This window comes from Talpa occidentalis, unplaced genomic scaffold (assembly GCF_014898055.3).
Source record: "Talpa occidentalis isolate TD23 unplaced genomic scaffold, MPIMG_talOcc4v2.1 talOcc4.9, whole genome shotgun sequence".
NCBI lineage: Eukaryota > Metazoa > Chordata > Mammalia > Eulipotyphla > Talpidae > Talpa > Talpa occidentalis.
In genome coordinates this window covers 58,757,182-58,770,123 of record NW_023605305.1, presented here as the reverse complement: position 1 = coordinate 58,770,123, position 12,942 = coordinate 58,757,182, and the positions used below count along the sequence as shown (strand labels likewise).

General features: G+C 34.6%; 1 protein-coding gene across 1 annotated transcript in view; it reads left to right on the top strand.

Annotated features, from left to right (window-relative positions):
• Nucleotides 1-12,942, top strand: part of EFCAB7 (EF-hand calcium binding domain 7) — a 30,519-nt gene that overhangs the window by 8,272 nt on the left and 9,305 nt on the right. The window contains exons 6-10 of the mRNA XM_037498465.2: nucleotides 51-172; nucleotides 5,270-5,411; nucleotides 6,846-6,955; nucleotides 9,246-9,403; nucleotides 11,462-11,595. Coding sequence (XP_037354362.1) covers nucleotides 51-172; nucleotides 5,270-5,411; nucleotides 6,846-6,955; nucleotides 9,246-9,403; nucleotides 11,462-11,595 — 666 coding nt within the window. The remainder of the gene's footprint in view (nucleotides 1-50; nucleotides 173-5,269; nucleotides 5,412-6,845; nucleotides 6,956-9,245; nucleotides 9,404-11,461; nucleotides 11,596-12,942) is intronic.

Here is a 12,942-nt window from a genome sequence, read left to right as displayed (position 1 = left end):
ACTGTGGCAACTTTGTATGATGTGAGACCAAATGATTATCACTTTTACAGGTGACACGAGGAGTTCTTTACTGGAAGCAACTAGAAAGTTCAAAACATCTGTTTCCTTCACAATTACCATGGGTGCAAATGATAACAGAAATCCAAAGCTAACTGAGCCAAACTCAATAAAGGTATAGTATTATAAATTATCATATGTGATTTTTTTAGGAAAACATTTTAAATTACGTTTATTAACTGTTCGGTGTCAACTGAGAACCAGTGAAGTTTGTGAGGAAATTGATGTTTTTCTGTGGATCGCAGTATATCTGTGTATTAGCCAGCTAGTTTTCAGTACTGTTAAGATAGCAATGGTAAATTAGAATATTACTAAAAGGTCTTCATTTTGAAAATGACTCTTCAGTTTTTGAACTCGATGAATAGATTATCTAATTACAGACTTTACCAAACAATATTTTTGTTTTGTTTAACAGTTTCCATAGGTATATCTTATAAATAAGTCATTTGTTCAATATCAATTCCTATGAGAGAAAGACAACAAAGTCACTTTGCTAAGTCAATATTTGTAGAGTGTTAATATTGATCTTCTTCCTTTGTTTTCCCTTTCTAGACTCAACCTTTACTAGTTTTCTTTCAACAGAAAATAATGGCTACAGAAATATAAAACATTAACTGGAAACTGCTAGGATACATTAAAAATGTGTACCTAGAGACCTCTGTAAAAGGGGGAAAAATGGTTATGACCACATACTATAACTGCTGTTAGAAAACTGAACTGATTGTTCTCAAGAGCTACATTTTTGTTTCAAATAACAACTCTGTATTTGTTATTGAACTCTGAAGTCCCTTATATCTTTAAATTGCTAGACAGTGACATTTGTTCTATATTAAAATTTTGAAACATTATCTCCAAGGAATTTTGTTCAGACTGTTTAGGAATCTATACACCCTAAGCAATTTGGTGTGCATGTCCAACATGTTCACACACAATATTTAGTGTCCAATAATATTATTTTCCACCAATGGAACCTTTTTGTATTAAATTAAATGCTAATAAAACTAACTTAACTGGTTTACCTGATTCAAAAGTGTAAGTAGACATAACTTTAGCCAGTAAAAAAGGAGATATAATTAAACATTGCTATGAATTATATTAAAGCCATAATAAAACTTTTTCTATGTCATGTTCTTGTTAATTGAACCCAAACCAATATAATTCTTTTAGTTCTACTCAACAAATATTTACTAAACAGGTATTGTATGCCAGCAATTTTGCTTAGTATAAAACATAGACCTTGAATTAAAAATACCTTTTTCACTAGGTTATTAGTAATACCAAGGTAGTATAGCATTCTATTTCATTTATACATACATTTTTTTTCCAACAATATTGAGTGACTGCTTTGCTAAGCACTGTTCTAGGTGCTGATTACGACCTGTAATTTAACCCTAGCTTTGACACTTACTTACTGTGTGACCTTTGTAGTCAACAGCCCTCTTGAGTCTCAGTTTCCTTATCAATAAATTGGGAAAATTTATATTTAATGCACTTTTGAAACACATCTGCCAAAATTGGTCTGTAGACTATGGTAATTATGTAACAAAAGACTGAATTTTGGCATCTAGGACCTGCAGAACAGGAAATGATAGTGATGATAATTGGAAATTACGTAAAAAAGTATTCCAAGAATTTAGTGATTAAAAGAAGATGACATACTGTCAACTTCTAAATTCTGTAGCCTTCATATAAAATGAAATGTATTTTGGAAATAATTCCTAGCCCTATATCACTTACCTGACTTTCTATCCTGTTTTAGATCCTGATATTATCTGATATTTCACTGTTAATGATATTTCTTAGTTGAACTGAAATGATCCTTTTGTTATTTAGCAGGATTCAGTTATTTTTTGCATTTATTTTTAGGTTTTTATTTATTTTATAGGTTTTATATATTTCTTAGTTTCATAACAGCCCTAAGAAGTTCTTGGTTATAAATATAGTTATATAGTTAGTTTTAATTGAAATTAGTAGAATAACTTAGTAAAAGAATTATTAGATTAATTATATTAAACACTTTAAATCTTTTTTAAACAAGTTTGGGTACCTCAATTTCATGTGGTGTTGAGAAATGTCACTTACAAAAGGGCTTTTCTTCTTGCTTAAATTTTGTAATGTATAAGGAACAGCAGAAAGTTTTCTTTGAGAGCAGAATAACCTCAACAGTGATGACTAGAATTAAAGAGGTCCCAAACCATGAGTTGCGTACTGCAGATATATAATCCTTCCTATATCCAGAATCCTAAGTGTAATATGCCTACCTTTGTGTAGCATAACATATGTATATGTTGTACGTGAATTATGTTGTATAACACATATATGTTTTATATCTATCTCTATATAACAATACAAACAATTTAAACTTCAGAATGGTTAACTTAATTTTGTGAAGGTTTCAAATAATACTTCTGCTACAAATATGTCTCACATTTCAAAATTTTGATCAGTTCAACTTCTTAAATAGATTAGGTGACAATCCACTTCAGAAGTTTTCTCTGTGTAAATCATCTGTTTGGTTTTTTGCTTTTAAACTACTAGTGTTTAAAATTCTTTAATAATGAAAGTTAAAGAACTAAAAGGAATTTACTTTCTAATATGTATGTGATGTAAGATATATTTATAAAAAAACAACAATGATGATGATAAATTCTGTCTATGGCAAATATACTGTTTAATAATTCTATCTCACTAGAACTTTAATAATAATACAGAATTAGCATGTTAAAACATGTTCATGTGTTCCAAGAAAAAATATAACTTACTAATATATTTGTTTTGATTTGATGGCTAGGCTTTTCAACTTTACATATTTTTAATTTGTGATTTTCATTATTTTCTCATACATTATGAATGAAAATAACTAAAATTTGTGTATGATGAATTAACAGTTCTGTTTTAGCTTATATGAATTTGTGTGAATTGGTAGAGTAGAGCACCACCTTATGCCCTGTTTAAGAATTACATGCTAACACTTTCCACTCTATATTGTCAAAAAATTATTATCATTCTTGGAATTTCTTGTGCTATCATTCTAAATTCCTTTTTGAAATTCAGCCTTCTTCCATTTTTATCATATTACTTAATATGTCAACTTAATCTATAATACTTTCAAATTGATTTATTTGAATGAGCCACTACTTTTATCAGTACTTTTTTCTTCTAATTCATAGCATTTTAGTCTAAATTCTAGAGAAAAAGCTTTGTGTGATTGAAAGTCTGTTTGTTTTAAAGGAAATCTTAGATTGAATAGCATTGTATATTTAATAATTGTGGCAGTCCTTAAGTATTTGCATGCTTCCTTTTTAATAATAGAATTGCATTTTCTAGTAATGTCACTTAGTATTCAAAATAATCTGATTATTACATTGAAATTTGGTTGATATAAATAATGTGGTATTCATCTCACTTCTTTTTTATAACTTTCTCCTAGTCTAAACTAACCTGTCTATATGGGATCTCAGCAGTGTATTTCAGTCAGCCTGCCTACTCTGCTTCCCGCTCTGTCTCTGGCGAATCCTCTCACCCCCTGTGCACTTCTGGGGAACAGAACAAGTGGACTGACTGAAACACACTGGTGAGGGGAGCAGCAGGCAAGTCAGAAGAGGTCTGCTGCACCATGTGGGTAGCTCCCTGGTCAGCCAGGGATTGAAATCATGCTGAGAGGCTGCTGATAGCTTCGTACGTTGCTGCTCCCCTCAGCAGTATATTTCAGTCAATCTGCCTGTTCTGCTCCCCACTCTGTCTCTGGTGAATCCTCTCACCTCCCCACCCCGCACCTCTGGCCTACATGCCAGATCTTGTATGTATAAATAAATAAATCTTTAAAAAAAAATCAGGCCTCCCTGGTCATTCAGGGGATTGAGATGCAGCACTGTGAAGGGATGCGCAGCCTCTGCAGCCTCTGCAGCACGAGTTCAATCCCCCGCCAGGGAGGTGACCCACATGGTGCAGCAGACCACTCTTGTCTCGCCCGCTGCTCCCCTCAGCAGTGTATTTCGGTAGATCTGCCTGTTCTGATCCCCACTCTGTCTCTGGTGAATCCTCTCACCCACTGCACCTCTGGCCTACACCCCAATTCTTCTATGCATAAATAAATAAATCTTTAAAATAAAACAAAACTTCATTAATATTCTATTTTTGGAAGTCATTAGGGGTAGAACAAATATGTTTTACATATTTAAAGTACAGCTGCCGGGCCTCCCCGTGACGCAGTGGTTGAGCGCTGGGTTGCGAAGCTGCCCGCAGCCTCTGCAGCGCCAGTTTGATCCCCGGCCGCCGGGCGAGGGTTCCACATGACGTGCAGACCTCTCTCTCCTGCAGCCCAGTGCTCCCCTCAGCAGTGTACTTCGTCAGTCTGCCTTCTCTGCTCTGCCTTCTGGCTCTGGTGAATTCTCTCACCCTCCCGCACTTCTGACTATACCCAGTGCTTGTATAAATAAATAAATAAATCTTTAAAAAAAAAAAAAAAAGTACAGGTGCCTACCATTTACAGGTAGAAACCTACTAGTAATGTGAAAAGTATCTTCACATTATGATAATGGCAAAATTTCTCTTACCTTTCATAAAGAATCCTTTACTTTCAATACAGCTGCTTTCTTCAAGTTTTACTTTATTTTGGTTATGAGATCCCAAATAGATAGGTTATTTTAGACTAAGAGAAAGGATCTGGATAGACCAAGAAATAGTAAGGCCAATCTTATATAAAGGTCTTTCTCAACACTGATTTTTATTTGCATTTTGCTATAGCTGTGAAATGTATTTATTGTTCTTGTATTTATCTTGACTTAAAATAATTCTTTTTGTTGTACTATACTTTATCTTGTAAATATAGTCCCATCGCTTTTTCTTTCAGCATAACAGCTTTAGCAGTCCTTAATTTCATTCTTACTTAATCTCATCCTAATTATTGCAGCAGCATACTTATTATTTTGTTTCAATTTTTATTGTTCTTATTTCTTCTTTTCATTCTGCCTTTTCCTAATTTTTTATTGTCTAAGAGCTGCTGATCCTTCAAGATGCAGTTCATGAGTTGCCTTTTCGATTTATGTTAATGTCCCCAGTCAGTCAGACAATATTTATTAAGCACCTACAATGTGTCCAGAACTATTTTGGTAATCAGAATTATACTGTTTTGTATATGTAATTTTTTTTGTCCTAACCACTTTTTATGTTTAGTTATAACTGTTTGAAAAAAATTTTCCCTTCATTTCAGGAATGGCAATGTGTACAATCCAAAGGTTGCTTTTTTTTAGAAGAAGATGGTGAAATCATTAGTCATCACTACAAGATGCAAATAGCTCAGAGATCCATGGTTTATCTAACAATCAAACCATTAAACCTGAGTCAAGTTGAAGGCAAGTTTAAATTTTCTGTACATATTTTAAAATATCAATTTAGATGCTTCTTACATTGGTGGGCACATGAAATCATCTCTTCCTATGTTCCACCACACATAATCCAGTGCTTGCTTCTCGTTTCTTTGTGGGAAGAATCTGTCTTTCCTTTGATTTCAGGGTACTTGGTTGTTGTGCATCTTCAGCTCTGATAGGTTCAAGAAAACTTATGATTTTACACTTTCTTCATGTGGTTATTGTTAGGGTAGGAGTTTATACTCTTTGAACTCTCTACTCCATCAGAGAATGTCTAGTAAGACAAGACATAATCTGACTTTTATTTTAACAAGAGCAGTCCATTCCCATATGGGAAATAGAAGGGTACTTAGGAGAAAACCGAGTCCAGGGAGAATGCTGTTGCAGAATTCTAGGAGAGAGGACTGATGATATCCTGAATCAAGGTATAGAAGGGATAAGAAGTAAGTAAAGATTCTGAATATATTTTAAAAGTAGAACCATAGGATTTTATGAGAATTGATTATGATATATGAGAGAATGAAAAAAGTTAAAGATAATACCAAGATTTTTTTTTTTTTAAGATTTATTTATTTATTTATACAAGCACTGGGTACAGTCAGAAGTGCGGGAGGGTGAGAGAATTCCCCAGAGCCAGAGCGGGGAAGAGAATAGGCAGACTGACAAAATACACTGCTGAGGGGAGCAGCGGGTGCGGCAGGAGAGGTCTGTCGCACCATGTGGGACCCTCGCTGGTGGCTGGGGATCGAACCGACACTACAGAGGCTGTGGGCAGCTTTGCAGCCCAGCGCTCAGCTGCTGCGCCACCAGGGGAGGCCTGATTCCAAGATTTTTTAATGTCAGCAACTATAAGGAATGAATTATCATTAGCTGAGACAGAGACAAGTATGGATGGACTTTTTTTTTTTAAGGGATTAGGCAAAGTCAGTTTTAGACATAGAAATTCAAGTGGAAATGGCAAATAAGCAGTTGGTTGCTGGTCTGATGTTCAGAGGAAAGATACTAACTGGAGACAGAAATTTTAGAGCTCACAGCACAAAAATGGTGTTTGATATTTCTTCCTCCTGTGTTCTTCCTTAGGGAAGCCAGTGTGTTCATCCCATCTTTCCTTGGAAGGGTCTATTTTCCCTTGAATTTCAGTCTATTTGATTGCCCTGCAACTTTTGCTCTCTGATAAGTTCAAGAAAAGTTATGGTTTTTAGAAAGCATGTATACAGAGAACATTAACGAACGTCAAGTTTACTGTATATAAGTGTGCGCTTTATTACCAATGCAGTGGTGTTTTCCTATAAAAATGTATGTGTATTTCTTTGTAAAAAAAAAAATGAAAAGGGGAAAGAAAGCACTAAGTGCTTTTTTTAGATTCAAAAGAGTAAGTAGTGATGGCTTATTTTAAGATGTTTGGTATTTTGTTTATAGGAAAACCATCCTCTTGGTTATCAATTGATACTGCTTTGTATGTTCTTAAGGAAAATGAAAGTCAAGCAAATCTACAGCTCATATGTTTTACTGAACTACGGAATAGAGAAGTATACATATTTATTTTCTAATGTTTACTATTAGTTTAATATTTACATATAGTGTGAACTCAAGTTTGAGTAAAATAATAGTCTTTCTGTATTTGTTTTTTAAACTTTTGTATCTTCCCCTCCAACTAGGGTATATGCAATACTTAAACACATTTCATACTACATATGCTTTATTAACTATAAAGGAGTTTTTCTTGTTTGCTGAGATTTAAGAATTGAACAATGATTAGCTATCTCAGCTTTATAACTTGTAAATTGTATGACATTGTACTTCACTTTCCTCTTTAAATGATCTAATGCCTCATAGGTGAACATTTCTTGTTGTATTCCATAAAAGTAAGTGATGCTAGTGGATTTTTTTTTCATTAAAAGGAAGGAAACCAAGACTGGGAAAGTTGCTTCAGATGTTTGTCTTATACTACTATGGCTAAAAAAGAAACACTTCAAGATTACTATCTTTGTGCTTGACTCATAGTCTTCAAAAATAGATTATGTGAAGACATGTTTTTAAGAGATTTTACATGTTGCCGGTGGGGTTGTACTGATCTTTTTTAATTATATATTTAATCAGAGGCCAAATATGTGAGGCAGATACATAAATATGGTTATTTATTTAATGAGGGCCACAAAAAACATCTCTACCCAACAGGATTAATACTATTCAAGGACTTACTACAGGATCATATTTAATCTTTATATAGGCCCAACAACAGATAAACATTTCCCTGATGAAATATTATATAAACATCTTTATTGTTGCCTTTTTAGCAGACAAGGGTAGTTATAGGCAAGAAACAAATTAAAATGACGGAAGTTAATATTTTGACTAAACCTTTATTTTTAACTGACTACAAAGTTCAAGATATAGCATTGTCTAAAGCAATTGCTTTTTCCATTTTGTTTTGGATAAATTATTTTCTTATGAGATTGTGTATGTTAAAATGTTTAGTAAGAAACTCCCTGGTGGTGCAGGGGTTAAAACCTCAGTGCTATCAAACTATTGCCAGCCACTGGGGCATGAGTTCAATCCCCTGCCAGGGAGCTAACCCACATGGCACAACAGACATCTCCTGTCTTGCCCACTGCTCCCCTTAGCAGTGTATTTCAGTAGATCTGCCTGTTTTGATCCCCACTCTGTCTCTGGTAAATCATCTCACCCCTCTGCACCCCCTGCACCTCTGGTCTACACCCCAGTTCTTATATCCATAAATAAATAAAAATCTTTAAAAAAAAGTTAGTAAGAAACATAACAAGCCTGTGATCAAGTTTGAATGACTTTCTATTTGCCTCTTACAATATAGATTTTTGATTATCTGTAATATGTAATATTTACAAAAGAATGTTTCGTTTCATAATTATTTTCTTACTAAACATCTTGTTTTATTGTCTATATTATGTAAATAGCAAAATTCCAGTGCTTTTTTTTTTTTTACTTAATATTTTGACTTTTATTTTTTCCATAGCACAGACAAAAATTATTCCATGAATACCCATCCTGTCTCTCTCTTGACCCCCAGCTACACCTTATATAATATTTTTATTTTTATTTTTTTTTAAAATAATAAATTTTATTTTTATATTCCCCCATACAATTGCAAACGCCCCATTCTGACCCCAATCCTTCCCCTCCCGCCCCCCACCCCCAAAAAGTGTCTCTGGTTCATAGTTTTTTGTTGATTTTGATTTTCACTTTCTTATATTCATTTTCCTGGTCCCTTATTTAAGTTTTCTAGATTCCTGCTATGAGTGAGACCATCCGGTAAAATTCCAGTGCTTTTGTCCACATTACTGGTTTCTTACAAATATGGTTAATTCATACAAAAAGTAAACTCTATTTTAGGCATTTTTTAAAATATATAAAGAACTACATGTAATGGTTCGTGTACTAAGAAACGATTAACAAAAAGATTTTTTGCTTGCAAATTGTCTCATTTTTATTGAAGTAACTTTGATTTACAATACTATTTGACTTAGGGGTATAGGTCCATACCTCTTCAGATGTATGCAGTCACATACATCAGGCCCAACACAAAGGCACCAGCAATCCTTCACTATACTCCTGTGAACCCCTGACCCTCCCTTTCTGGTAACCTCAATTCTACAGCCAGATTTCTAGGGTTTGTTTTGGTTTATTTAATAAAAAGATTTTAAAGACTGTAAAAAAATTTTTTTTAAAACATAGTAGTATTAGTGATAATTGGGTAAAAAATTACATGTAACACTTCCATTTCAGAAGAAAGATTGAGACATTAGACTTATCACTGTATCTTTTTGATGCTTTTGAGAAAAGGTATTTGGGTGGAATGGTGAACTAGGATCTGGAATTTATTGGTTAATTCCCTCTACAACTGGCTGTTGGCTGAGGAAAGAAATAAAACCAGTAACAGAAGAAGCCCAACTTGTGTATAGAGATGAAACAGGAGAATTATTTCTTACCAAGGAATTTAGGTAAGTTTTGTTTATTAAGGTTATGATTATGACTTCTAACCTGGATATATATCAGTAGCCTGTCTTTCATTCTTTCCTTTGGCCAGACTATGCTCCCATCCCTAGAAAAATCAGTAACTTAACTCATTCACTATTCATCTGAAAATGACCTTCCATTCACTAATATTGATTCACTGGGTCTGGGATTGATATTTATTTCTGAGTTCCAAACATTTGCCAAGTTAATTTGGGCCACATATTTACTGATATCTTTACCATTAGACATTGCCTTAGAAATAGATCTTGCTACTTGCACTATTGCTTTAGATAACTGTAAAATATGAGATCCAAACATTTAGCTAGTTCACTCATGAGCTATATACACAGAATAAGATCTGACTGCAGGTAGAGAAGAATAAAGTACATTGGAGAAAGAGAAAAAGGAAACTATTATTCATTGAGTCCCTACTATGTATTGAGATACTGTGATTGCTTCAGAAACTTATTTATATCATATAATATTAGACTGAATAAAAATGTATTTGGAGGGCTTCCTTGGTGGTGCAAGGGGTTAAGACGCAACCTATGACACTATCCACAGCCGCTGCAGCATGAGTTTGATCCCTGGGCAGGGAGCTACCTACATGGCACAGCACACCTCTCCTGACTCGCCCGCTGCTCCCCTTAGCAGTGTACTTCAGTCAATCCGCCTGTTTTGTTCCCCACTCTGTCTCTAGTGAATCCTCTCCCCTCACCCCACACCTCTGGCCTGTCCCCTAGTTTTGTATGCATAAATAAATAAATCTTTTAAAGAATGTATTTGGACACATTAACTTTGTTTTTTAATGTAATTTATTTGTTTGTATATATTTTACATTGTTCATTTTTGTACAACATTTGCTTTTCTTGTCAAGTGTAGTCCCCATAGAATTCCCACCACCAATTGACCCATGCACCATCACCCTAGTCCCCTGTGCTCTTTCCTCCTCTGTTCTGATCCCTCTTTCTCACCCTGTCCTACAGAATGTCTCTGATTTATAGTTGCCTCTTAATTTTGTTTTATTGTTATTATTTTTCCCCCGATCCCTTATTTGGTCCCCCTGTGTTCATCCTATAAGTGAAACCATCTGATATTTTTCCTCTGACTTATTTCACTGAGCATAATTCCTTCTAGCTCCATTAATGTTGCTACCCATGGCATGAGTTTATCTTTTTTGATGGCTGAATAGTATTCCATTGTGTTTATATACCACATCTTCTTGATCCTGTCATCTGTTTTTGGGCATTTGGGTTATTTCCATATCTTATAAATAATGCTGCAATAAACATAGGGGTTCAGGTACCCTTTTGAATTAATGTTTTTGTGTCCTTAGGGTCAATTCCCATGAGTGGAATTGCTGGGTCATATGGTAGCTCCATTTTTAGTAGTTTGAGGAACCTCTACACAGCTTTCCATAGTGGTTGGACCAGTTTGCACTCCCACCAGCAGTGTAGGCGAGTTCCTTTTTCTCCACATCCTCACCAAGATTTGTTGTTGCTAGTTTTTTTTTTTAATATGAGCCATATTGTATCTCATTGTGGTTTTGATTTGCATTTCCCTGATTAAAAGTGATGTTGAACATTTTTCATATACCTATTGGCCATTTGCATTTTCTCTTTGGAGAAGTATCTTTTTAGTTTTTCTGCCCATTTTTTAACTGAATTGTTTACTTTGCTTTTGTTGAGTCATGTGAATTCTTTGTAGATCTTTGTGATTAGTCCCTTATCAGTTGTATGGAGTACAAAAATTTTCTCCCAATCAGTAGGTATCTCTTTGTTTTGGCTAATGTCTCTTTTGCTGTACAGAAGCTTTTTAGTTTGATGTAATCCCAGCTGTTTATCTTTTCCTTCACTTACTTTGCTTTGGGGGATGAGTCTTTAAAGATGTTACTGAGATGTATGTCATGTAGTGGACACATTAACTTTATAGCTTATAGAATCCTTTAATGTCTTGATTTCCTTTTGAACATTATCCTCATAGAAATCTTCATACTAATTGCCTTAGAGACTAGAGAAAAATTAGTATTTTTATAATTTTAGGTCAACTTTATCAGATATATTTGAAGTAATTGATTTAGATGGAAATGGTCTTCTTAGCCTTGAAGAATATAATTTTTTTGAATTACGAACAAGTGGTGAAAAATGTGATGAAGATGCTTGGGCTGTTTGTAGAGGTAAGCACTTTTCCTAATGTATATATAAAAAAAATACATAGCAGCCTTCCATTCTGAAGAAGTAAAATGTCTCAGTACGGTAGGGCAGCTGTCCTGAACTCCAGTGTGCGGAATCTGTCCCCCATATCATCCTCCTAATGTACAAGGGGATAATGATGCTAACCTACTAATGGCAGCAAGGTCTTTCCCAGTGAGAATAGCTTCACCAACCTGGAGGTCACCATTGAGAGCCCTGAGGAGACTCTGTGGATTGGAGGTAACTGTTCCACATGAAACTCCTGCTGTGGGAAGGGCTTTCCTGCCTCCCCACCCAAGGGCTACTACTACCTTACCAAGATTTTCCACCCAAATATGGGCATCAGTGGTGAGATCTGCATCAACATGCAGCACAATTTACAGTAACCATCCTATGGAAACAACCTAAGTGCCCCAAAACAGATGAGTGAATCAAAAGTTGTGGTATATATATGAAATGGAATACTACTCAGCTATAAAAAAAGATAAACTTGCCATTTGCGACAATATGGATGGATTTACAAGGGGATTATACTCAGCAAAACAAGTCAGAAGGAGAAGACAACACTGAATGTGTTACTTTATGTGGAATAGAGAAACAGAATAGAGGATCAAATAAGGCCAAAACAATAACAAATCCTAGAAACCCCATTGTAGAATTGAGACTACCAGAGCTAGAGGGGAAGGGGAGAAAACAAAGTGGGGAAGAAGCACAATGGACTTTGATGGAGGCCTGTGGATGTGTTGGTGGTAGATATGCTAAGGCAACAATACCTGAAGGGGAGATCCTATACCTCTAAATCACAAACAACCTTGTAAACTAGTGTTACCTCAATAAAAAAAAATACTTTTACCAATTTTTTAAAAAATGGAGGGCTTGAACAGTAGTGGAGAAATTAATAGCTTGAAGGTATCAGGTTGAATATACAAATTGAAGAACAACAAAAAAAATGGGCAATAGATTTGTCTGGGCAATTCATGGACCCCAAAAATCCCCTTTGTCTAATAGTTTTTTAAGGAACAGGGGACAATTTGATTAAAATTAAGGTAATTAGGCATATAACATATAAATCTGGCATCTTCCACATCTCCCTTTTTGAAATACTAGTAGTTTGGGATGTATTATATCAAATTTATCCAGGTTTTCTGGGATTAAATGGCAAGTATATGAGACATATTTTGTTTTGAAATATATATCAGTATATACTCTAAATAAAGAGGTAGGTTGGAATGTACCCATAAAATTAGAATTTCCTCTAATTTTGGAATATATTTGCATCATTTTTAACCTTGAATTTTGTTGAAAAACTAAATGATACACTGTGATGGTCC